This window comes from Aythya marila, assembly GCF_965140915.1.
Source record: "Aythya marila genome assembly, chromosome: 23".
NCBI lineage: Eukaryota > Metazoa > Chordata > Aves > Anseriformes > Anatidae > Aythya > Aythya marila.
In genome coordinates, this window is record NC_139064.1 from 7,260,578 (window position 1) to 7,285,997 (window position 25,420).

At 49.7% G+C, this 25,420-nt stretch overlaps 2 protein-coding genes across 6 annotated transcripts in view; one reads left to right on the forward strand and one right to left on the reverse strand.

Moving 5' to 3' along the window:
• CDON (cell adhesion associated, oncogene regulated) overlaps window positions 1-14,747 on the forward strand; it is a 57,526-nt gene extending 42,779 nt beyond the window's left edge. For all 5 annotated transcript variants that reach the window (XM_082778082.1, XM_082778080.1, XM_082778079.1 and 2 more), the window contains 5 exons: window positions 1,102-1,329; window positions 2,443-2,717; window positions 5,124-5,203; window positions 10,161-10,414; window positions 11,098-14,747. In XM_082778082.1, coding sequence (XP_082634208.1) covers window positions 1,102-1,329; window positions 2,443-2,717; window positions 5,124-5,203; window positions 10,161-10,414; window positions 11,098-11,264 — 1,004 coding nt within the window. In that variant the 3' untranslated portion in view covers window positions 11,265-14,747. The remainder of the gene's footprint in view (window positions 1-1,101; window positions 1,330-2,442; window positions 2,718-5,123; window positions 5,204-10,160; window positions 10,415-11,097) is intronic.
• Window positions 14,748-16,297: 1,550 nt separating this feature from the next.
• Window positions 16,298-20,983, reverse strand: VSIG10L2 (V-set and immunoglobulin domain containing 10 like 2; the record flags this gene model as incomplete). Its single annotated transcript, XM_082778026.1, is given in 12 exon segments — window positions 16,298-16,377; window positions 16,462-16,586; window positions 16,669-16,693; window positions 16,774-16,896; window positions 17,289-17,591; window positions 17,680-18,067; window positions 18,070-18,335; window positions 18,560-18,841; window positions 18,980-19,255; window positions 19,649-19,933; window positions 20,512-20,859; window positions 20,938-20,983. Coding segments are annotated over 12 exon segments (2,547 nt in total).
• Window positions 20,984-25,420: the final 4,437 nt, after the last annotated feature.

Consider the following 25,420-nt stretch of genomic DNA (forward strand, 5'->3'; position numbering starts at 1 on the left):
CACATTGTATAAGTGCAGACCACAGCAATTGATGGTTATGTTGGCTGCCTCCATCGCTAATCCTGCATGCCTCTGGCACAAAGTTTGTACTGTTCTCTGGAAGTGTCAGATATGGCAGTCACATTTATTTTGCGAAGAATTCCTGTCTCCTTTAATCTCTAAAACCAAGTAAGGCTGTAAAGGGGAAATGCAGACAGTAAACTTCAAATGCAGAGCTATGAAAAAATGTTGTTTTAAAAAAAAAAAAAAATTAAAAGCCCTCTAGGAGCGGAAGCATCAAAATTTCGTTAAGTTAGTAGCAAAGCCCTTGAAAGAAAGGTTAGGAGCTGCAGGGTTTCAGGCTGTGTGCGCAGTTGGTTTTCCTCCTGCAAGGAATATAACCTTCCTCCCTAATTTTAAACTTGGCAAGATGTAATCTATCGTTCATACCTCTTCTTCCTTAAAATAGATCTCTTCCAGGCTCGCAGGGATTCTGCTTATCTAACACATCTGTATGGAGGTGCCTGTGTCTCTCTATTGACCAGCTTCACTCTTAAGCCAGGCACCTCTTTAAACCTACTTTTTAGTGTCAAGTGGAGTGAATCTGAGTTGTGGTGTGCTGAAAATTAATGTAAATTTAATTTCTGTGTTAGACTAGCTTTCTGCGATTTCTGTTCAGCTCTTAGCATCTTAAATAGTATGGTTTAGAAAATGGGGTTAGCAGGGTTCACATCAGATAAAAGTAGGTCATCTGGCAGTGGTTATATGATAGAAATGCGTGTTGTGGTTTTTCCTGACCTCAGAAGTGGAAAGATTTGTGCTCTTTCAAGTTGGGAGTTAGAGCAGTTCTGGCCTTGCATACGTCGAGTTGCTTGTTAAAGTTTCAAGTGACCTCAATGAGAGGGTTAGCAGTCTGGATAATAACCGTTTTCCAAGGCAAATAGTTATTACCCAATAGTAGTTGGCCTTCTCAATATAGTTTTTAATATTGACTTGGAAACTTTCTCTTTGAGGTATTAGCATTCAAACTCCAGCAGTAATTATTTTTGTTTCATAATGAAAAAATACGTTTAGAAGACTTGTTTAGTGAACGTACCTATTCTTGTCTATTCTTTCACCTAGTGAAACGCATGCCAGGAGCATCTGAATATCCAATAAAAGACCTGAGCACACCACCAAATTCCCCTGACCGGGTTGGGGGAAGCAGCGGTGGGCTTTCAAATGGCCCCGTTCGCAGCAGTGACATGCTGTATTTGATAGTGGGGTGTGTCCTTGGAGTGATGGTCCTTATTCTGATTGTTTTCATTGCCATGTGCCTGTGGAAGAACCGTCAACAAAACACCATGCAGAGTGAGTTATTTTTGTTTTCCTTTCATTTCAGTGTTCAAGACAAAAATATTATCAGAGTAAAATTAGTAACATTCATATTACAATTTATGAACAGGGATCCTCCTGTTAAGAGCCAACTGGCGTTTATTTAGGGATTTGTGCTTTCTAGATGTGCCTTAAGTGAATATTTGAGAACAGCCATGTCTCTGTTTCCTTGCATAGATGCTCACTGCCCTGTTGCATTGCTGTAAGGTTGTGTTGCAGTTTTATCTAAAGAGTGGTGTGTTGAAATGCCAGTGCATGAAGTTCTTCAGCCTCTGTCCTTAAGAACCTGCACAGATTTGTTTGTTTGCAATGACAGAACTTGTATGTAATCCTAAGTAGTTGTTAAAATGCAGACTTAAATGCCACATCTGTCTATGTCCCTGCCCTGTGTGTATCTGGAAAGTGAAGGGACTTCTTGCACTAGAAGGACAAGTCCTGTGTTACTGCTTAGTCCCTTCACAGTAAAAGTGTGTTCAATGTATTGGTCTTCCAGAAAGGTGGTAATAGGGAAAACCTGCCAGTTTGCATGTAGGAGCCTTGAGCAGATGCACTGGAGTTTAAGCAGCCTTTGCAAGGTGCTCTATGACCACAAAATGATTCTGAGCTAATGGAGGTTCTTTGTAGTCTTTTCTCTTCCTAATGCATAAATCAGCCTGCCTTGTTCTTTCCATAGCTTGCGTTTATTTTTAAACGTCTTTACTCTCTGACAACGAGAAATTAAGCAAAACTTGCAAGACAAGATAGTGTCTTCAATTGCAGCCCAAAGATATTTTCTGGAAGTAGTTCATAACAGATAGCAGAAGGATCTATTGATTATACATACAGATTATCTGTTTTTAGAATGTTCTTTGCTGGGACTGGCTGACCGAGTCCTTTCAGACCAATGCTCCTCGTCTGTTTTCCAGGATATGGCTGCTTTCCATTTCTACATTTGCATACTAAGCACTTAGACACTACAGTTAATTTACAAAAGCTGCAGAAAGAGAAAATGAGATTTGGTTTCTTAGAGAAGCTTGTTAAACTTTTAATTTGGCAATAAGTATGCTGTTTGTAGCAGAACTGCCGTAATAATGCCTGGGTCTTTTGCAGAATATGACCCTCCTGGCTATCTGTACCAAGGTTCAGATATCAATGGGCAAAGGATTGAGTACACGACTTTACCTGGCACAAGTTGTGTCAACGGCAGCATCCACGGGAACTTCATAAGCAACGGCGGCCTCAGCAATGGCTGTCCGCACATCCATCATAAAGTTGCTAACGGAGTTAATGGGATTGTGAACGGAGGAGCTGGACTTTACCCAGGGCACACCAACTCCCTGTCCAGGACACACGTGGACTACAAACATACCCACCACCTTGTGAATGTAAGCTCTTACACGGAGTGAAAGGCTCAGACTAGACCTTGGGTTTTACACAGTTTGTAGAAGCAGGCTTAGTTCGGGTGGGGAAATACTCATCCATTGATAACAGCCAGTTCCACTAAATGACTTTTCCCAAAGGAAGCAACTGGGCTGATATTTCTGATACAAACATCATGGTTTTCATTTGAGAATATCAGATGACAGCAAGAATTCCTCTTACTCTGGGAAATCTGCCTCTACCCTCCTCCTAACAGCATGTAAGCTCTGAGAATACTTTTGTACTGGGTTGAGATACTTTACTTGTACATATGGTATTTCTCAATCTTCAAATTAAATAGATTTAATTATAGCTGCTTATTCTGCAGCTTTATGGATCACCCGTTTTTCCCCCACCTGTTTCAGATCTATAACTCTAAGCAATGCTATTAATTATTGCAAAGCACGAATGTAGCAGGAGCTTCCATAAAATAAAATGTCCCATACATCTTGAAATGCAGCAATATAATAAGACTGCTTTTTTTTTTTTTTTTTTAAGGCCCTTGTTTGTGACTTTTGAGACAGGCTCCTTTTTAAAAATAAATTAGTATTTATTTATTTATTTATTTAAGTCTGCGATCCAGCCTTTGTATGCTGTGGAAAAATACTTCATTTGCTGAAATGTGTCCTGTTTCCAAGAGACAATAATGATTTCATTATTGTCTATGGAAACAGATGGCTTGCATTCAAACTTACTAAACTTACTCAAAACTGTGAACATTGCTCAGGAAAACTGAAAGAAAAAGTTCAAAAGTCTGAGAAACAGCATGCTGGTTTTGGAGGAAAAAAAAAAGAGGCTATTGTTTGTGTTAGTAATTGAACACAAGTACTTCGTTTTATTGAACAACAAATTAGCACTTGCACAGTAGTTGCCACTTCAGATAACTCTGGTTTTGAGGCTAGACCAGTAGGTTCTTCACCTGATTTTTTTGTTGGTTTGCTCATGTAACAAATAGTATTGCTTTTTGATTGCTTCAAAGAGCAACCGAGACAAGAACCATGTTTTTTTTTTGACCTGTCTACCCCCCAGCGGGTGAACTCTTGAAAGTTTCAAACTGCACAAGCCCTCAGAAAGGGAAGACTTTGTAGCATTTGAAAGCCAGCCCATAAGAAAATTTGCAACACAGCACTGTGGACTTTGCATTGCTGCTTTGTCCTTCCTGCCTCCAAGAAAAAAATTAGGGAAATAGGGGTCTTGTGCAGGGCACTTGGTAACACAGGGCTCTGAACTTGGAGCTCCTCTGCAAAACCCTGTGCCACGAGATACAAACATGAAATATCACAGTATGCCGTCTTGTGAGCAGTGACTGGGTTGGTTTTTTTTGTTTTTCCCCTCCATGTTGTGCAGAGTTGAGTACGGCAATCCATTCCCACACAGAAGAGCTCAGACTGGCACACTGATGAGGCACAGCAGAGGAACAGGATGTTCTCATTCTCATTAGGACTCTTTATTGTTTCATTGATTGGGCTGAATGAGGAAGAGAAAAACTGGCCAGTATGGAAATCAGGACTAATTAGGCATTTCCTCAGTGATCCATATCTGACCAAGCAGCCTCAAAAACTTAGGGCTAGCCCTGTTTTTGCATAAGCCGCCCTTACCCTTACCTACTGTTTAAGATCTCCAAAGTCAAATGAGCTTTCCCAAACTTGCTCCCCTCCCAAAATATGCTGTGGTAGCCTGGCTCCATGGCACCATTTTCAAATGGCTCTCACATTGGTGTCCGCCTAGGCTTTAACAATGAGGTATGTGTTAATCTGGGCATTTTACTTGCTTGTAATGGCCCCTCTAGCCAAAACTAACAACACAAAATCCCTCTCACCCAGAGTCATTGCTGGCTAAGGAATTACCCCATCTGTAAAAATATTAAATGTTTCAAAAATCAGTGTAGTGAAGTAAACTGATCTAATCGGAGTAATTACAGGAAAGTGGGATGGGTTTATGTTGTGACATCAGCCCTGTGAATTTAGTACTCCGTCTCCCCAAATGGGCACAGCTTGCTAATGAAAAGCAATTTGCTTTCATGTCTGTCATCAGTGTTAAAAATAAACATATTTACAGTGTGTTTATTAAATTAAACCTGAGCATATTAAGCTGAAAACAGACCAGGGAAATTACCACATACTTGTCTAAGCTACAGTTATTTACTTTTCTCTGACACACATGCTGGCAAAAGCTCTCTGCTTGACTTTGTATAATGGCTTAGTGTTGCCATGCCATATTACGGGACATGGATCTGAAGATTGATAAGGTGATTAGGGTTTGGAAATGAAGTGTCTTGGGGCACCAGCTGACACTGAACTGCCTTCTCCTTTCTCCGTGACTGTCTCTTGTATGCTTTCACAGCCACTGATTGTTGAATCTTCCTGCTTCAGGGTGGTGGGATGTACACGGCAGTGCCGCAGGCTGACCCCTCCGAGTGCATCAGCTGCCGAAACTGTCGGAACAATAACAGGTAACGTAAAACCTGCACCTATGGTCAGGACCTTCAGCAGAAGCCCTTCCTTTACAGGCTGTGTAGGCAAACTAAAGTAGAGAGTGTCTCAGAGCAGTGCCGATAACCTGTGGGGTGGAATAATTGAGTTATTGAACCTCCAGAACTCATCTTGATCGATCTCTTCATTTGATGGTCTCCAGAATGTGAGGCAGGTTGGGCACAGTATTTTTTTTAAACCTTTTTTTCTTCAGCTTTGAGAGAAAACCATTCCATGTGGAATAATACAAAGGAGAGTTCTCAAATAGGATTTAATCAAGTCTTCTGTATTTTGCATTTCCTGTCATTCTCTTAAGAATGCCAATGAACTAGAATGGCAGCTTTGCTTTCAAAACACAATTCTTTGTGAAACCTGGTACTTGAGATTCTTCAGACCTTCAGTAGCAGTTTGGTTAGCCTTTGTTAGCACCGCATATATTTTTGCATGAGAAAGAAGATTCTTGTATAGAATAAGGGAAAATCTGTCTTCTATGTAGTAGTAGGCAATCTAGATTTTTATTTTTTATTTTTTTTAACGAATATCCATCCAGGCTTCTGATTAAATCTCTGGTTATTGTAATGACTAAAAATAGGACTGAAAGTCAGACATATTGGACCAGTTTGACTGGTAAACTTGGGGTCTTTTAAATCATACTTTGAATTTTCTCATATTAAAATTGGCAGCTGCCCTCCAGTTTACATCTGAAGAAGCTGAGTTGGAATTAATCCGTTACAGAAGACAGAAAAGCTGTTTGTTTTCATTGTTTTATTTTTTAATATATAGCTTAAAATAGGATTAAAATCTTTCATCCCCATAGTGCAAAGGGGACAAGGTGTTACTTGCAGGTGGAGCTGGGCTTGTGTTGTTGGGACCGATTTCGCAGATGGTTGCAGGGGAAAAGAGCTACCATTTCATTATGAGCCAATTGTCTGTTTTCAAGGCAGCGTGTGTAACAGCAGTCATCAAGATGTGTACAACTGGCCATAATTTGGAACATACTGTATGCGTTATGCTGTAATTAATAGCTTGTTTTCCAGTTTTAAGCATATTTAATTTTTTAATTACACTTTTTTCTTAAGAGAAAGGGGAGAATGTGTTCCATCCTGTGTGACTGATGTTCTTCCCAGATGGGTCATTAGCAGTGGCTGAACTTTGAATTTTCACCTCCCTGTTCTATATTTGACTGCTTGATTTGGAAACAAGTTGTCCCTTGGAGCTGCCTACCCCAGAGGAGAGCCTGAAGTGCCGCTTGGCAGGGGAGCTGCGCAGCCGCTCACTGAGAGCTGGGACTTCTCCATCCCCTTGTTTGTGCTTGGGGAACGGAAGGAGGACATGGGAGAGGGGAGCAGGGAGGACTGAGGACACGGCTCGATGTTACCCCAGGGGCTTCTGAGCTGCATTTATGGCTTGGGTGAGGAGGAGGAGAAAGCTACAGTGGTAGGCACAGCCTAGTATGTGGATTTCAGCAAGGTTTTGGGGCCCATGCTCTCTCTCTGCTCAGGGCTATCCCCTCTGTTTGCGCTGAGTCCTCCACACACAGAGAGGACCCATGCCTTGTCCTGTCCTCGAATTACTGCACGAAAAGCAGACAGTTCCTTGGTTGAAGTGGAGACACCTTCAACAGGAGGATCTCAGTAAAACATGAGCATGCCAGGTGCGTGGTGCTCTGCTAGAACACTTCACTGTCAGTTCCAGAAGTAGCCTATTTCTATTATTGCTGATTTGGACTAAACTTGGCAATTTTTTGAATTGTGAACATGCACATATGAATCTTGATAATTTAGTGTGTCTAATAGCCGGCTACCATGGCTATTTGCACCAAGAGCCATCTTGAAGCAGGTTTCACCACTGTGGTAATTAAATCCCTTGGTCTTCTGTTTAAATTAGCACTTCATGCTGTTGTTACTGCTCATGGAGGCTTGCCAGAGGTAGAAGCTGCTGAAATGTGGATACCCATTTTGCTGTTGTGGACAAAGCCAGTAAGACAAGTGTGATTTATACTTATAACATTAGGATTCAAAACTGATTTTTTGTTCTTTGGTGCTTTTGCGCTAAAATTTTCTAGATTGTTGTGGTTGCAGAGGAATTTACATTTTTGTAGTTCTCTTCTTTGCAAGTTCACTTTGGCACATTGCTGTGTCCTGATCAAATTCAGCATACATGTTCCAAATGTCCAGCTCTTTAAATCTAAATTAGGCCGGTGCAGATTTCTAAGTCAGATTATGGTTTGTAGGATTTTGGCACTGAGAAATGATGCAAAATGTGTTTTCTGCAGCAGAGATTTTCCATTGCTATTCACACATGCTCTGCTCTGGATACGCCCATGGCTAGTTTCCGTCAGAATGTGGTTTTTTAAGCTTGAAAAGCTGAACTGCTGTCTTGAAACTTCACTCAAGCCAGTAGAGTAATACAAAGAACTGCACTGATCTCTGTATCTTTAAAAAGCAAGTCCTATAAACATGCAAAACCAAACATTTTAAATGGGTTTCTCTAAGAATTTTTTAAATAATGAGTGAGTGTAGTCAAAACCTCTGCGGAAAGAAATGCAAACTAATAAATGGATTTGTTTGAAGACCAGATGTGTTTCATGTGGATTCTTCAGTGGCTTTTGTGGTATTTTGGTACTTGGAATAATGACTTGGAGGCTGCTGTGTGAGCGGAAGGACAAAATAGGAGAGCTGCTGCGTGCCGAAGTGAGGCGCAGCCCTGTCCTCGTGCCACTCTGGAGGCAGCAGGTTCCTGGGCCCTGCCACAGCCCCTGGGGGGTCTCTGCAGGAGCCCATGGGCGTCTCCCAGCCCCATCCCGTGCTGCCGCTTGTCCCACCTCATCTGTGAGGGGAGAACGCTGTCCACTTCTTGTCTAGAAAGTTTGTTTGCGTTCCGCAGATAATGGATGTTTTGCTTCTCAGTTCTGGCCATGTCAATTGCCGTTTTCAGGTGGAAGTATAACGTGAGGCTCTGGCCATGTGTATAGCAGAAGTACGTCAAGTGTGGTGTTTTTACTCATCACCATCACCTTAGAATAAAAGCACACCGTGGGAGTTGTCAGGACCTTTCTGTAACTGCCAGGCTTAGTGTCTCCCAGTTCTAAATCTGTTTCTGAGTTCAGTCCTTTGGTGCTGAGGCATCAGCTGCTATCCAAGTAAGCTCTGATTGCCGATACCCTATCACTGCTAATGTCAAAGTAATGTTTCCCCTCCTTCAGCAGCGTAAAGATCAGCTCTGCCCAGTTTTGGGCCAGAGTCACTCTAAAGAAACACTTTATATCGGATGAGGTAGCACCTGAACAGCCAGGTCCTGGGTATCAGTTCTTCTATGGAAGAAGCCTCACAAATATGTTAGTGCTCCAGCTGTTTTTATTCAATACAGGCATGACAGGTACTCCAGCTCTACTGAGCTCGTAGTTCAAACTGCACGACTACATCATAAGTATGTACAACCATGTTATTTTGGCTAGAGGTGATTACTGAAACAAGCTTATTTAGGGGGAAAAAAGTATTCAATGATTTCTGGATGGATTCCTTTCCAGAAGCTCCCCTGTATCTTGTTACACACCATAGGTTTTTCTGCTGTGCGTCAGTTAAATGTATCTGATCCCACGTAGAGCTGCGCACAGCCATGGGTGCCAGCTCCGAATGCCAGCACTTAGGTGGTGTAGTAAGTGGTAATAAACAACGGCGTGCAGTGAGATGGATGGGGCTTGTCATCATGAGCAGAACAGGCGACAGTTATATTTAGGTTTGGCAGCAAAAGAATGCTCTGAGTTGTATCCATTTGGCATATCAGCATATCATTTGTGTGTAAAATTTGAAGCCTGTTTAACTTTCTCTTGAGTGCTTCAGAGTATCATTCCCTAGCACTAGTTTTGAACATGCTCCCCTTTCTAGTGGTCTCACTAATGCCAGAAAACAGCATTGCTGAGTCATTTTTCATCCATATCTCCGTGCTGAGGGGTCTGATGTCATGGTTCAGATGGGAGTGGGCACTGTTGTTTGTTTTTTCCCTCACTGGTCACTGTGAAACAAGTGGTTAAAGGACAGGACACAGTGATAGCATTAGGTTATCATTGTGGGATACTTGCTTTCACTTCATCTGCTTATCCATCTCTGTTCCATGCCTCAAAACCAGGAGCATTTTGGGGGTGGTTTCCTAGTTTATGGCAACTATACAAATCAACCTTTTACTTTTTCTGGTAATTATGGTTTTGTATAAAACCACAGTGAAGTGTGATTTTGGGTTTCCTTTTGTAGGAATTACTTACATAAATGTTCAGTGAATCTATGTTGTTAATGGAACTCTAAACACAAGGCATTTTCCCTGCTTACTGCAGTGGTATGAATGTCTGTTAAGGTCTCTAGCTCCTTTTTGTTTAAAGGTTAAATACCTTGGCTGTAACAATTGATTTAGCAGTTTAACTTCAGTTTCACAGCCTTACACATGTATTGTAGGGCCACAATCTGAGTTGCACCACACAGGGGTTTTATGTTTATAGTGTTGAATATATTTTTCTAATTTGCATTCTCTCCAATAGCATTTAGTATTTATTTTCCAAGGTACTTAAGCTTGCTGCTTGGTTTTCAAACTTGAGCTCTTTTTCTTGGCAATGAAAACCTGCTTTATGGGGCTGCCTTGATGAAGAAATGGACTTGCAAGGCAGGTCATCAGGTCACAACAGATGGGGGAAGTAACTGAGCAAATGTTTACAATGTTTTCAGCTGTCTGTTGGGAGAAAAAATGCTTGATCTTTTTCTTAATGTCAGGATTGATCCAAAAATATAGTCAAAACTTACTTGGCAAGATTCTTACCGTTGCTATAGTAAATAAATCATGGTAAAGTACTTAAAAATTGCAGTTTCTCAAGATAAGTCAAGCAGTGGAAAGAAAAAACGTGCAGGTGATCAGGGCTCTGAGTAACTCCATTTTGGCTTATGTCCTCAGGTGTTTCACCAAAACCAATGGCACTTTCAGCAGCAACACGCTACCTGTCATGCCCATCGTAGCACCTTACCAGCAGGACAGTCTGGAGATGAAACCTCTGAACCATGTCATGGTGGCCATGTGCTTAGCTTCCAGCATTCCTGAGTGCAGCGCACAGCTGGAGGAGGACAGCAAAGAGAAGACAGAGCAGCCCTCCGCCCAGCATCCCTGCTGTCGAGAAAGCATGAATCAGCTCTCCATGGAGTACACAGATGGTAAGTCATTTTGAAGAGGATACCGCTGGGCTTTGAAGCCAGGTAGATTCCGCAGAAAAGCAGTATGATAATTTATTGCGAAGGAACTAGTAGTTAGGCCCACAAACCTGTCCTTTGGAAAAACTGTTAAGTGTTCCACCTTTCGTGTTGTAGAAAATAGAAGTGGCAATGCTCAGGTGCCTGTGGCTGCCATGCCCTTTATGATTGATGCCTCTAATGGAGCTCATTTGGCAGGCGTGCTCCAGATAATGAGGCTGAGACTGATTTATGCTGGCTTGTAGTTGCCTGTGGTACAGCATACTTGTGGTCTCCCAGACCTAGACAGCTGAAATGCTGCCTAATGGAGTTTTTCCTAATGAGCAAGTATCCATAATGGCTTAGATTCATCCCGTAGGTGAGAACAGGCACAGAAATGCAGATGGAGATTAGGCTGCATAATCCTGACCTAATTAATGTAACCTATTAGATATAAGTTTGTCAATGTGCTTGGATAGAGCTGATGCTCTAAACCGTTGCCTAATGCTGCATGTAGACTTTGTGCCTGCTTAGATAAGAATAAATCTGTGCTCAGAGTGCTTTGCCAGGATCTGTTAATCCGAATTTTTAATGTGCTTGTGAGTCTGAGTTTAAAGAGGAGATAATCTGTTTAAAAACAAACAAAAAACCCTACACTTGCTTTGCAGGTGACAACTGTTTGCACTCGGAAACATCGAACCATGCTTTGAGCTGGAGTCCCCTTATTCTTCAGCCTGTTTCAAAGGACTGTAAGGAAAAGCCAAGATGGAGCTCATCTGGCGTCACATTAAATGGTTCTGGGGACCTCCGACAGCTCCAGCTTCAGGAAACCTGAGGAAGTGACCGCTTTCCCCACATAACGCCAGTAACTGCACAGCAGAGTCGCTGAAAGGGACTAATGGAGGGATGTTAATTATAACAGAGAGAGTCACTATTTATTTTTTGTAGTAGTGTCATATGAATGAATGTATCTTGTTTTTAAATGGTTGTCTTTTTATATTATTTATGCATTGAAATCCCTTTTTTTTCCCCCATGCACCATGAAACTAGCCTGGGTATGTGTATAAAAAAGATTTGTAATAATATAAAGAACAACAATGGGAAGTGTGTAGTGTGTCTTCCATGGAATATGACCAGTGTGAGAAGCACTTCCAAGGAGACAAAGTGTCTTACACATGGAGTTAGCAGTTTGGAGCACACCTGAGCAGTTCTGATGTTACGACCACCTTCACAGGGGCTGCCACATCCCTGGCAACATGACAACACAGTGCTTGAACACTTATTTCCATGTCCTCTTTCAGTTTCTTTGGGAAGAACTCATGGAACAAGGGTGAATAAGGGACTGTGGGTAAGAAAATGAGTAGCTGAGTAGTTACAATATGGCTTCAGAGGCAGAGCTCAGAGATGTTCTGGCAACTGTTTGCATCTGTAGGTCTTTGCCACTATTTCAGTGATTCTTTCCTTTTCAGAAGTGTGTGCAAAAGCCCAGCCTGTTTGAACTAGCAGCTAGCTCTTTTCTTTTTACAAGTGCTTTGGTAATCCAAGCAGTCATCAGAACCTGGGCAGGAGGAGGGATTGTTGGGGTGCTTTGGAACCCACCTGGTCTGCTGGTCTCCCTCCCAGCAAGTGCTCGGGGCAGGCTGCAGCCAGCCTTTTTCCTGGCAGCAGCATGGGTGTGGGCATCTGCTCTCTTCTGCTCCAGGTAATGTCTGTAGAGCAGGATGGCAAGATGGTTTGGTGAAGTGATCCAGCCTAAAGTAAGTCTCACAATCACCTTCACCCAGTGTATCCCACAGATGCACCCACAGAGCAGGAGCGATGGCAGTAAGCAGGAGATGCTTAAGAGGGCTGCTGCCAAAGGTGATCCAGCTGAACTGACCTTTACAGCTCATTAGTAAATAATTGCTGCTAAGTCAGGTGGTTTAATTTCCAGTGGCTATGGTGTGGAGCTGTTAAACTTGCAGCAGAACCACCTCTGAGTTTCCCCGACTGTGCTCCTCTCACACCATGTCACCTACTGCAGCGCGGCTCCCGAGCCTGGTGAGACCTCCATGAGCTGTTAGAAAATCAAACCCAAAACACTGTGTTTGTGATGCTTTATTCCTGCTGTCCTGCTCACTTGCAGAAGAGAAATTCAGTTTGACTGCATTTAAACTCCTTGGTTTGGAGTGGAAAAAAGGGGATACTACTAATTGCTTGACTAGCTGCCTTTGCCTTCTAGGTGAAATGAGCCTTGTCAAAGTGCTCCAGCCCGGCTGTGCACGCAGCTCTGAGAAACCTGCCTGCCTTTTCAGAAACAGCACATGCAGCATGATGTAGGTGTTGCAATGTTAACTGCAGGGTTGTTTTGTTTTGTTTTGTTTTTTTTTCTTTCAAATTTAATCAAAGTAAATAAAACAAACTTGTGCCTGTAAAGCACTCTCTCCAGAAATCAGCGCACATAACCCCAGCTTTGAGGCACATAAATTACAATTACAGCTGCCCCAAGGCGACACATGTGCAGCCTTCTTTTAATGGAACAAGTATTTTTCTAGTGAGCGCCAGCAACAGCCCTGGAGCTGGGAAGGGAGGAAGCGAAGCCGGTCTGGCTGGAGCTGCAAACCCCTCGGGGAATGCCTGCAAAGGCGCTACAGGTGCAGCGTGCCGTGCTCAGAAACTCTGCCTGGCCCAAAAAGTCTCCTTTCCCCACTGAATGCCAAGTGGTGTATGTGCATGCAGCTTGAAGAGATATATATAATGTGTTACATGCTTTATAAATAGAGTCCTTAATAAGAATTTACTAGGTCTGAGCTGGGTTACTATGCAAGACTATTCCAGTAGTTGATACTTTATTTTTGCTTGTGTCCAGAGCCTGGTGCCGATGCTGTACTGTGTACGTGACTCCACTCTGCTTGTCCATGCGCAACTGTGGCTTTGATTTTCATGGTTGCAAGGCTGAGTGTATGTCAGAAGGAGGCAAGAGCATCTGAATGAACATGGCTTGAGTGCAATGTCCTGTCCTGATTTCCTGGAAATGTGCTGGTCTGCATTTTTGATGCTGAAGTATAGGATGCCGGTGTGAGTTTGGTGGGCAGGATTGATGTGAGAGCACAGAAAGGAGCCCAAGGCCACAGGCTGCAAGACACCACGAGTGTCAGATTTGGGACTGGTTCTGTTCAAGGATGAAACTGTTGTAATCTGCCTTGTTAGCAGAATCTCTTTGTGGACTGCTTTATTTATATCGAGTTACACTGTTTTAAGTGTTGTTTTTTTTTTTTTTTTTTTCATTTTATTGTATTTTATTTATAAAAATATATAATTTTTACCTTTATTGCAGGGGTTTGGTGTGTGCTCCCAGCTAGAGGTGCCTAATTCTGAACCTTCCTGCTGGTCCCACCCAGGCACTGTGGGCCTGGGGCCACAAAATCCTTGGGCTTGGATTGCTTTCTGCCCTAGCGATGCTGTGCAAGCCACACTCCTCCCTCTGTTTAACGCCTTCTCTCCTAAACCTGCCCTTCTGCTTCACTCCTAGGAGCACAGCTTTGCCCTTGCTGCATTTTCCCATTGCAGACCCTGATGCGAGGCTTTCTCAGTATTTGCCTCCTTGGAGCTTTGGTGGATGAATGGTTAGGAGCTTGGTTTGAACTCCAGGTTCATTGTTTCCCCAAGCACTGCATTTAGCCACATTTCTAAACAACCCTCATGTTCCTCAGCCCTTGTGCCTGCTCCTCCTCCTCAGGGTTTTAAACCATGGGGCACTGTGTCCTCCAGGCAGTTACAAGCAAGATCCTCACCTAATGTTAAACCTACAGCTGTCATCTGATTCCTTCCCTAGTGGTTTGTGCCCTAGTTGGCAATTATGTTACTTAATGGGGGTCTGCATATTTAAAAGAAAAAAAAAAAAAGGGGGCAAAAAAACAACCCTCCCTGATTCTCCAGGTATCTCTGAACATGTCACCTGGCTGCAGTTCTACCCAAGGAAAATAGTTCTGGAGTTACACTGGTGTCACCTCTGGCAGTGATGAATTCAAGATGCATGTTTGTTGTCATATGGCAAATGATCTGTGTTGTTATAAGAAGCTGTAATATTCCTTCAGAAGCTGTACGTATTTTGAAATGATGTAGTTTTTGCAAGCTTTTTTTTTTTTTTTTGGTTTGGGTTTTGTTTTTTTTTTTTTTTTTTTTGGTGGTTTGAGAAATATTAAAGAGAATGCTGCTGCTTTATGGAGCGTGGCAGGAGTGGTGATTGGTGCCATCCGGGGTCTCAAGCAGATGGACAGACAAACACTGTGCAGGCACTGAAGCAAGGTTGGTTCTCATTACTCAATACTTAGTGGACATGTTATTAACAAAACACAGGAGAAATTACCAGGAACTCTCCTTTTTTTTTTTTTTTTTTTTTTTCATAAACCTAAAGACAAAGGATGAGCAGAGCTGAGGGGCTGCTTTTCTTGCACCCTGCCTTCCTCTGTGTTTGTACCAAAAAGGGGGAAAAAATCATTAATGGCAATTTTTAACATCCTGCATTTTGGCCTGAAAAATGTGGACTTCTGGGGTAAAGATGAACACCAGCTCCTTACCCCACTGAAGGTTTGTGGCTGCGCTCTCTTTACACTGCATAAACTTCAGAAATTCAGTGTGGTCCCAAAACCTCCTGACAAACCCACCGCTGGGGGAGGCCCTGGCTTGCAGTGGGCTGGGAGTGGCAGTGCTTGGATCTCCTCCACTCAGTGAGGATGAGCGGGCACCTAAATATTTTCTTTAGCCCCAGCAGTAACAGCAGAGCTGGAGGCAGGTGCTGGTGCCAGAGGGCGCAGGGCTGGAAGCCCCGTGTGCAAGCAGGCTCATCCATGCACTGGGGCTGTGCTGCCTTCTGTGATTAGTGGGTAAATCCCTGAGCCAGCTTCCTCTGCTAAAGCTTTCCCCCTCTTTAGCAGCCCCAATAATGCTTCAAGACCTTGGATCTATTGTGGTTTTGCCAGCCCACAGCACTATCCAGGGGAGAAAAGCCAAGCCCCTTCCCTTCCCTTCCCTTCCCTTCCCTTCCCTTCCCTTCCCTTCCCTTCCCTTCCCTTCCCTTCCCTTCCCTTCCCTTCCCTTCCCTTCCCTTCCCTTCCCTTCCCTTCCCTTCCCTTCCCTTCCCTTCCCTTCCCTTCCCTTCCCTTCCCTTCCCTTCCCTTCCCTTCCCTGTAGGGCAGGAGGGGGAAGGGAAAAATTATGGATCTTCCTCACCATCTTCTTAAACACTATAAAGAAGCAAAACCAGGCCTTGGCTCACTTGTTTGCACGTTGGCAGTTCGTGTCGAAGCACATTAAAGCAGCCCAAAGAATTTCCTCTGTGGCTCCTCGCCAGCAGCCCTCTGCACTGCAACCCAATCTGTCTCCGCCAGCCAAAATTTTTATGACAGTCCGCGTTATGGGAGGAGGGAGCGTGTATCCGGGTGGGACACAAAGGAACATTTTCTGTGTGCGAAGCAGCACCCGACCACTGGGCACTTCCGAGAAAAGCACGAGGGCTGAGAGCCCGACTTCTTCACTGGTGCCCGACACCCGCAGCCTTGCTCATGCGACCCCTGCTTCTCATCACCAGCCCCCTCCCCTCAGGTTTTTCCAAAACACATCACCTCCGTGCTTGCTGCGGTGGCTGCCTGGCACAAACCCATGCACCCTTCCAGCTTTATTGACACAATGAAATGAGTAAGGTACAGCCTGGGCAGCACACAAGAAGGGGGCTGAGCCCCTGCGGCTCTCACTGGGGTCTGTCCCCGGAGATGCTGCAGGGATCGGGGTGGGCATTGGTGCTTTTGCCAGACCTGAGCTTGTCCCCAGCATCAAACTGAAGGAAAGGAAGCAACTGGGAGAAGCCCCTGGGGTGAGGTTAAGCCAGGCTTATGGCGTGGCCATCACCACGATGGGGACATCAACCGGCAGGTCGGCAGCGGCAGCATCTGGCAGGGCTGAGAGTGGCTCTGCAAGGGTGGGATGGGGGAGCCTTGGTGACAGCCCCCTCGGCTGGTGGCTGCACTCTCGTCTGGCCCCGTGGGCACCAGTACCTGCTGTGGCTGTTGTGCTGGGGCCACCTGCATCTCCCTGTCCCTGTTCTGCTCTGTCCTCCCTGTTTGTGGCTGCTGGAGCATCCTCGGTCATGCTGGGGATCTCTGGGGCTTCAGGGCTGGCCCTGGGGGGGCACGAGGCTCTCACCTGGGGCCAGGTGAGCACAGTGAGAGCTGGCCACCAGGTAAGGGGGTTGGGACACTCACGTGTGGAAGAGTAGGTTGTGCAGCCCTGGGAACACACGAGGTGAGGGTGTTGGGGGCCCTTCCACTGCCCCGGGTGCCCTGCCGAGCCTCCCCCCCGGCACTCACGTGGCAGGTTGTCCCGGTGGCGGGCGACGCAGCGCACAGCCAGCAGAGACACCGCAGTGGCCACCAGCATCCCCACCACCGCCGCCCCCGTCACTGCAGGGAGTGCCTCAAAGGGAGGCTCAGCTGGAAGAGAGTGGCTACCTGTCAGCTTGTCCCTGCTAGGGACAATTAAGGTAATGAGGTGAGGGGCAGCAGGGACAGTGCACGGGTGCAAGAGGTGCAGGGGGACAGGAGTGAGCAAGGTGGGCACCAGGCACCCCAGCGCAAGGACTGGCAGAGCCTAGGAGGTGGAGAGAGATGGAAGCCTGCACCTGTTTACTCTGAAACCTACTGATGGCTGCTCACACTTGGATGCAAATGCTGCCTTTCTCCACTTAATCCCTGCTCTCCCGGTAGGGAGACAGCCCCTGGGATGTTTTTCCAGCCCCTACTGATGTCTGACACCATGTGACTGCTCCGGAGGGGATGCCGGAGGAGGTTGGATGCACTTTCCCACATGCCCTTTCCCACTTCACCTGGCGTCTGCACCTCAGAGGGGTGCCCGGCTGTGCGGTGGTTGACAGCCAGGACGCGGAAGGCATAGACCACAGTGGGGTCCAGTCCCCCCAGGCGCCGGTCACGGGAGTGGGGCTCGATGTCACCAGCGGCTGTTTCCCAGGGGCCAGGGGCCCGGTGCTGGGGCTTCTTTGCCTGCCGCCGCTGCACCACAAAGCCGGTGAGGTTGCCCGTGCCCTGCGTCCGCCACTCCAGCCGCACCTCAGTTCGTGCCCGCGTGTACCGCAGCTTGCTGATGGTGACATTGGGAGGGGCTGGGTACCCTGCAGCGAAATGGCACCCAGCAGGGATGGGCTCGTCCCCAGTCCACCCTGGGGACCCCTCCGGTGCCACCCCCTCCCCCAGACTCACGGTCTACACGGAGGTGGACGGGGAGGCTGGTGGTGCCCACGGCGTTGGCTGCAGTGCAGCGGTAGGTCCCACCATCCCCCGGCCACTCGGCATCCCGGACAGTGAGGTTGGCCCATGCTTCATCCTGCTCCAGCCAGTACTTAGCCATGCCCGGTGGCACCTCCCGCTCCTGGGGGTCGTACCAGACCATTTCGGCACCCAGGTGGGTGACACCGCACCACCGGCACGCCAGCCGCGCCTCACCACCCTCCAGCACCGCCACCTCGCTCCGCTCCACCTCCAGCTTGGGGATGTCTGCACAGCGAGAGGGCACGGAGACACTGGGGCTGTGCAAGCTGCTGGCGTAGCGTGCTGCAGCGCTGTTGGGGACAGCGCGTGGGGACATCCCGGCTTACCAAGCCGGAGGTGACACTGAGCAGCAGCCACCCGCAGTGGGTGGGTGGCCACGCAGATGAAGTCTTGGCCCCCCAGGCTGGCATCAGCGCTCAGCACAAGGACAGCAGCCGAGGGCATGGGGACACCCAGCGCCTGACCCTGGCTGTCCCGCCAGCGCAGGGTGGCCGGTGGCATGCCCCCCTCCCAGCGGCACCGCAGCATCACGAACTCATCATGCTTGCTGGCCACAGCCGTGCAGGCAGGGCTGCCAGCTGGGACCCCTGGGAGACAGAGAGGCATTGGGGGGTGTCACTGGGCGAGCCCCGCCCAGCTTCATCCCCTTTGGGAGCAAGCAAGGGGCAGCCACCATGGGACTGCTTCGGGGATCGCCCAGCTGTGGAGCATGTTTGCCCTGTGGCATGGCAACATGGGTTGAAGGCGGGGGGGAGGGCAAGGGACGTGTTTTAGGGGGATGTCGGGGTGTTGGAGACCAGTCTGCACTCACACAGGGTGGTCCTGCACATGGACCCCTCCCGCAGTGTGGGGTGGGTGGCCAGGCAGGTGAAGGAGCTGCCGTTCCTTGTGGTCACCCCTGGACGGATGTTGGTGGCCATGGAAAAGCTTGGCCCTGCCGCCTCCTCTTCCTCCTCCTTCTCTTCCTCCTCCCCGGGGCCCACCCAGCGCAGCTGGGCTGGGGGGAAGCCCCCCGGCCAGCGGCACCGCAGGGCCACGTCCCGCAGGTCAGCGGTGGCCAAGGCAGAGCAGCTGGGGCTCCCGGCCGGCGGATCTGCACAGGGTGGGGGGGGCATCATGGCCAGGGTTCTCCCCCCGCTTTTATCTCCCCAACCTGCCCCTCGCACCCACGTCCTTGCCGGGCACCGCCTCTTCTCCACGTTGGTCCAGGGCTGCCCCTGGAGGTACTTACAGTAGACAGTGAGGATGATGGTGGCCTGGGTGCGGGTTTGGAGGTGGGTGTTTTCGGCCAGGCAGGTGTAGGTGCCTGCCTGTCCCCGGGCAATGGCAGCGATGACAAAGGTCTGCCCAGTGTGGACCTGGGAGCCGTTGTGGAGCCAGATGTAGCGGCTGGGGGGGTTGGAGGGTGCCAGGCAGCTCAGCACCACGTCCTCCCGCTCGCCCGCAGAGAAGCCCCCTTGCTCAGGGGAAAAGGGCTCCATGCTGATGGCTGGCTCATCGGGGCCATCTGTGGGGACATGGGGCCCCTTAGCTGTGGGGACTTGCTGTTGTGGGGATGCAGCCCCATCTGGGGCATCCTCCTGCTGCTAGGGGAGCCTCCTTAGAAATGGTGCCGTGTGGTGGCTGCAAGCACGCCACGGTGCCCACGGATGTCCTGTGCTGCGTGGTGGCCATGTGGTGGCCATGGACACAGCTTGGTGGCATGGTGGCTATGGGTGTGTGTTGGTGGTATGGTGGCCAGGGAGGCATCACAGCAGCAGGGTGCACAGTGGCCTTGGAGGCACCACGGTGGCCATGGATGCATTACAGCGGCATCTCCAGTCTTGGGTCTGCCCCTACAGCCAAGCCCCCCACCTTGGGGCCCCCTGGGGAAATGGGGCCAAATCGATGTCACACTCACAGATAATGTCGAGGTAGACAGGCTCACTGCTGCGGTTGTTGACCTCGTTGCGGGCCGTGCAGACGTACCAGCCGGCGTGGCTGCGGTTGGCGGGTGCCAGGCGCAGCTCTGCCCCAGAGCCCCCCAGCCCCATAGGTGCTGCCAGGGCCCCCCCCCGAGGCTCCCGGTGCTGCCAGATGAAGCTGAGCGGCGCCGTCCCCTCCCTCACGGCACACATCAGGGCTACCTCTGTCCCCTCCACTGCTGCCGCCGCCGTCAGCCGCACAAAAGGCCTGGAGACAGGCACTGGGGGTACCCAGTTGTGAGCAGCCCCAAGGCCACCAGCCCCTTGCTCCTGATCCCACCCAGAGCCCCCACAACCCACTTTCCCAACCAGAGGTGGCCTTTCTGACTCAGATGATCCACAACCAGCAGTGAGGGGATACCGTGGATGGTGAGGGTGAGTATGGGTTGGTGAGCCAATATGTTGGCTAGCAGGATGCCAGGTTGGACAGGAGAAGGAGATGGGAGGTGGCTACTGGCGTGCTATGTGGCCTGGTGGTCAAGGTGATGGGATGGCTAGTGGGGTGCTACATTGGTTAACAGGGTGCTTCAGTGATTAGTGAGCTCCTGTGCTGGCTAGTGGGGGGCTATGTTAGCTAGCAGGTTGCTATGCCGATTATTGGGGCAGGATGCTGGCAAGTGGGGTGCTGTGCTGGCTGTTAGGACATGATACCCTCGTGCGCAGCTACACGGCCTCCACTGCATGCTGCGGTGACCAGCGGGCACCACACAGTCTGGCTGCTGGCTGAGGGGATGATCTGCCAGCCCACTGTGGGGGGTGACACATGCGAGGGGCTCATCTGGGCCAGGGGGTGACTTACCCAGGACTCGCAGCAGCACGGCGACGTATCCCACGCGGAGCCTCCCGGGCTCTGGGAAGAGTCCCTGGCAGAAGAAGCGCCCGGCGGCGGCGGTGCGCAGCTCCCGCAGCTCCAGGGTGCCGTTGAGCAGGCTGGCCTGACCCAGCGCCCCCACGCCGGGGGCCACCATCGCCTCCAGACCCGAGCCCACTGCCACCGCCTGTGGCGGCCCGGTGCTCCCTGCCGCCGTGAAGCTCCAGAAGACCACCGCCGGCACCGCGGGCCCACAGCTCAGCTCCACTGCCTGGCCCCGCACCCCCGTCACCGTCCGCTCCTCGTAGGACACAGAACCGGCATCCAGCGGCTGAGCTGGGTGAGAGGCGCAGCAAGTTGGCCAGGTCTCTGCAGCTCCCCCAGCCCGGCCCCCGGGGACCCCCGGCCACCCACCTGCCACCAGCGCCGGCAGCAGGCAGAGCAGCCAGGAGCCCCCCATGCCTGGCCCTGAGCCCCCCACGGCGGGCTGTGCTCCCCACCCCGACCTCCTCTTGGGTTTCCCTGTCCTGGCCCTGATTAGGTATCAGTTATTAATGAGCCTAGTTATTAATAAGCCACCAGCAGAAACCCAATGCCACTGCAATCTGGCCACTCCCGTGACAGGGATGAGGACGGGCACACTTGTGGCAGGAGTGGCAGCGTTGCCTCCTGCCCCCACAGCAGGGTTGTCCTCAGCAGCGGGCACTCCCCTGAGCCCCCTTCTCATTTTCTAGCTACAGGAGGGGAAAACAAGCTGTGACAACCCCCCCCCCCCGTGCAAAAAAACATTGGTTTTGATCCTCCAGCAGACGCGACGCTTAGAGCGGGGTTTGATATTTCATCTCCAGCTCCTTGCCGAGCCCCAGCCATGAAACATTGATGGGGGGGGCGGCACAGTAATGGGACACCCGGGGGGGCTCGGCGAGGCTGCCCCCTACAGCAGGAGGATGTCGGGGTGCAGGTGGCGTGGAGAGGGGGATGCCACATCCTACTGTGCCCTGTCCCTGTGTGGCAGCTGCCATGCCCCTCAAAAGAAGGGTTCCTGATTACTCCCCCACAATCAATTATTAATTAAATTAGCCCCCCGATCTTTTTCATCTTTCCTGCTGGTGTCTCCATTGCAGCACAGTGCAGATCTGCAGCCCAGCCCCATAGCTGGGGGATGTGGGAGCAGGGGGCGCGGGGCATGGATTCTGCTGCAAAACAGCACAGGAGAGTGCTGGGGGTGAGAGGGAAGGGGATAAAAATCACGATTTTCCCAGCATCGTGGGGTGGTGGTTGTGTCCTCACGGTACCCCTTGTTGTGGGGCAGTCCCCGGCCGAACCCCAACGCTGCATGGCGGGGAGCAGGGCCAGGGTAAGGAGCAGGACGCTACCTGCTATTTCTCATCCCCTGCGTGCTCCCCCCCACCGGCCTATTCTTTAATTAGAGCTCATTGCTCGTTACCCCGCTGCTGCCCACGAGGCTGCCGCAGCGCACCCTGCTCCCAGCCACCGCCAAGCACGACGCCGGCCCCAAATCCTCAGCTGCGCCTCCTGTCCCCCATCCATCCCCCCAAACACCGGAGGCTGGGGTTAGCGCCCGCATTTCCTCTCCCTCCTCCTTCCTCGGCGGGTTTTGGGGCCAGGGGCACGGAGCGGGGTCCCCGCAGCCCCGCGGCCCTCGACGAAGCCGTGGAGACACCGGGAAAAGGGCGGACAAATCTGCGGGGCTCCGGCGCAGGAGCAGCAGCAACTCCCCGGCACTTATAACGAGTGGTTCTGATTCCGTGTCACTGCGGCTCGGTGCCAGACGAGCCCAACCCCGCGGGACGAGCCCAGCCCCGCAGCAGCAGCCGCGGCCGAGGCAGCTCCGAACGCTCCGCGGGGGCCCGGCGGCCTTCGGGGCAGCGGCCCCGCCGCGAGGCCCCGCCGCCCCCTGGCGGGCCCCGCCGGGCCTCGCAGCCCGCTCGGGGGGGGCGGGGCCTGAGGGCCGGGCCCTCCCGCTCGCCCCGCCCCGCCCCGCCCCGCCCCGCCCCGCCCCGGCCGCCGCCGCGCACGTCGGGCCCCGGGCGGCTTCTGCGCGGGCGCGGCGGGAGCAGGGGAGGGGCGGCGCCCCCTGGCGGCGGCGCGGGGCGGGGCCTCCTCCCGCCCCTCCCGGCGGTGTCGCCGCCGGTTCGAGCCCCGGGGCCGCCCGCTCGGGGCCGTCCCGGGAGGGCCGGGACAGCGGCCCCCGGCTCCGGCAGCGGCCCGGAGGGGAGCCGGGCCTCGGGCCTCGGGCCTCCTCCAGAGAGCTCCGCCGCCGGGCGGGACGAGGGGGCCGAGGCGGGGAGCGGGCGGGCGGCGCTGCGGCTGCGGGCACGGCCAGAGCCGCGTCGCGAGGCGAGGAGCAACCCCCGGAGCAACCCCCGGAGCCCCCCCGGAGCCCCCCAGCGCCCGCCCGGGAGCGGGTTCCGAGCGGGTCCCTGTAACGGGGACGCCTCCCTCGCGACCCAGCCCGAGCGATCGCCTCATCCCCCATTTGGAAACGTCCTAACCCAAAATGAGGAGCCACGATCGGAAAACCTAAATTTCTCTACCAGGTGGTCTCACAGGGCAGAAAATAATCTCCCACGCTGCCGTTGAAGCACCTGCATAATGAGAACTTGCTAAAATGCAAGGTATCTGCAGTTATCAGCAGCTTTCACCAGAGATTTCTCCCTTAAATCTTGACTTCAGGAGCTCGTCTGAGTGCCCTGCCCTTCCAGCACAACTGAATGTGATAAAAGCTCTGTAAAGGCATGCACCTTCGGGTGATATTTAATGCTCTATGTTTAGGCCCCTGGAGGCTTTCAAAATTACCTACTGTTCACACAAGGGGGCAAGGGACGTTGCTCCTCTTCCACTCACCCTCCATAGAGAGCAGGGACTACAGAAAACATAAAATCAGTTTTGCTGATGTATGAGTATTTCAAATATCAGTAAGACAAAAATGACCCAGTTCAAAATTGACCTACTGGCATTCCCAAACCAACCTCCAGATTGTGTCGCTACCCCAGTATGTCTGTGTTCCATTTGGTTTGTCCAATTTTGTGAAAGGTTTTTGACTTTAATAATGGGAATGTTGGTGGAGATATGTCCAGATTGATCAGCATAAGTACAACAGGTGGTATTTACCAATATGCACATACCACCTTCAGAAGCTAATGCCACATCCAATACCACCTGATTTTGGAATGCTACCTTTGCAAATTCCTGATACTTCTTACAAGGCCAAAATTGTATCAACGCTGGCGCTGCCCATAGATTCTATAGTTTGGGCTACATTTATGATGGTGGCTACAAATTTGATTATGCCAAGATTCAGGAACAGGATTTGAGACACTTTACATTTGGGTTTTGATCTTCCCATTAGAGGGTTAGGAGATGGAATATCTCCATGTAACTCATGGGCAGACTCCACTAGCAGAGTACGTTGTACTTCTGAGTGTGTTAGTAACCCTCCCAGGGTTCAGGTGGCTGTGCTGTATAATGACAGGCCCTACCATGCACAATACAGTGCAATCCTCTATGATTAATAAATCCTGGGGAACATGCAATATCGTTCAACAGGGTGTGGCAGGGATGGCAGTTTCCAGATGAGAAATCCTTAATTCTATTATAAGGAAATGTGCAACCTGCAGTGTAGCTTGTACTACAACTTGCACTGTAGAGAAGAATTAAATGTGTGTTCCCATCTGGACCTGGCTTGGTGACATGACCCTTGTGGTGACATGCACACTACTGGCATTCCACACATACTGGAACGTTGCTTCACACCCGTGTTCCTTTCCTACCTCCTCTCTTCTTCATGAAATTCCCAGTTCACTGGGAATGCAAACATGCAGAGTCAGGGACCTGCAGCGTCCCTGCGTTCAGAGCTTTGGAGGAAGCCCATCCATTGACTGGCTGAGCTCTCCCCAGGAAGCCTTGGCAGGTGCTTCCAGGGGGACAGCTAACAGAGGTAATCCTGTTGCTGCCTGAGAGGGTAAGTGGGTACATACCCAGCATTTGATAGGGTTAGCAGAATTGGCCTAAGTTTGGGATGATTCCATACATGAAATTTCCTACCAGTCTATTTTTGTTCTAGGAAACAGCAGAAAGATATATATAACTGTAAAATCCATTACTTCCTCGATTTCACTATCTCCCAGGTAACTGAACAGCTTAAAAAGCTGTATATATAAATGTATGAAAAGAGACATGAAGAAGCTGCCAGAAAAACCTGAGACCTCCAGTTTTCTCTAGGTACATGGTTGTACGCCAACTAGGCACTAATGCAATTAGTTCACATTGTTCTTCATGAAGTCAAGTCTCCTGTACAAATCTAGTACCTTACTAGCTAGAAGAAATCAAATGAGTGTTAGTAACAAGGTGCAGAGAGAAGATATTTTTGTATTCTGTTCAAGAATTTGGTATCCCTTTTTGTCCCGTGGAACCTGTGAAATCTGTAGAACTCGTTCTTCTTTTCCTAAACAATCTCAGAAGCAAACTGGGAAACTCAAGATCTGTGGCACTGATCTAGAAGCACCAGAGGATGCATAGGTGCATGTGTAAGGAGTTCATCTTTGCATATATAAGGAATACAAGCTGCCACCAAATTGAAGTGTATCTGTTTAATGAGAGCTAGCTCTTGAGTTCAGAATCTTGACATTTAATGCAATAAAGGAGTTTTTGAATTAGGTTTATAGAAGTCAACTTGGCAGGACTTTAAGCAAACTTTTATAAGGTCTGTAATAAAATCTAGCATAATGTATTTCTGCTTTGTACCAAATACAAAGCAATAATAATGGTTATTTGACCTGGTTCTTTTCTCCTATTTTCTCTTGTAGTTTGAATGCTGTGGTACTTCAGAACATTTTGATTCACTGTTTGTGGGTGCCTGTCCAGCAAAGAGGTT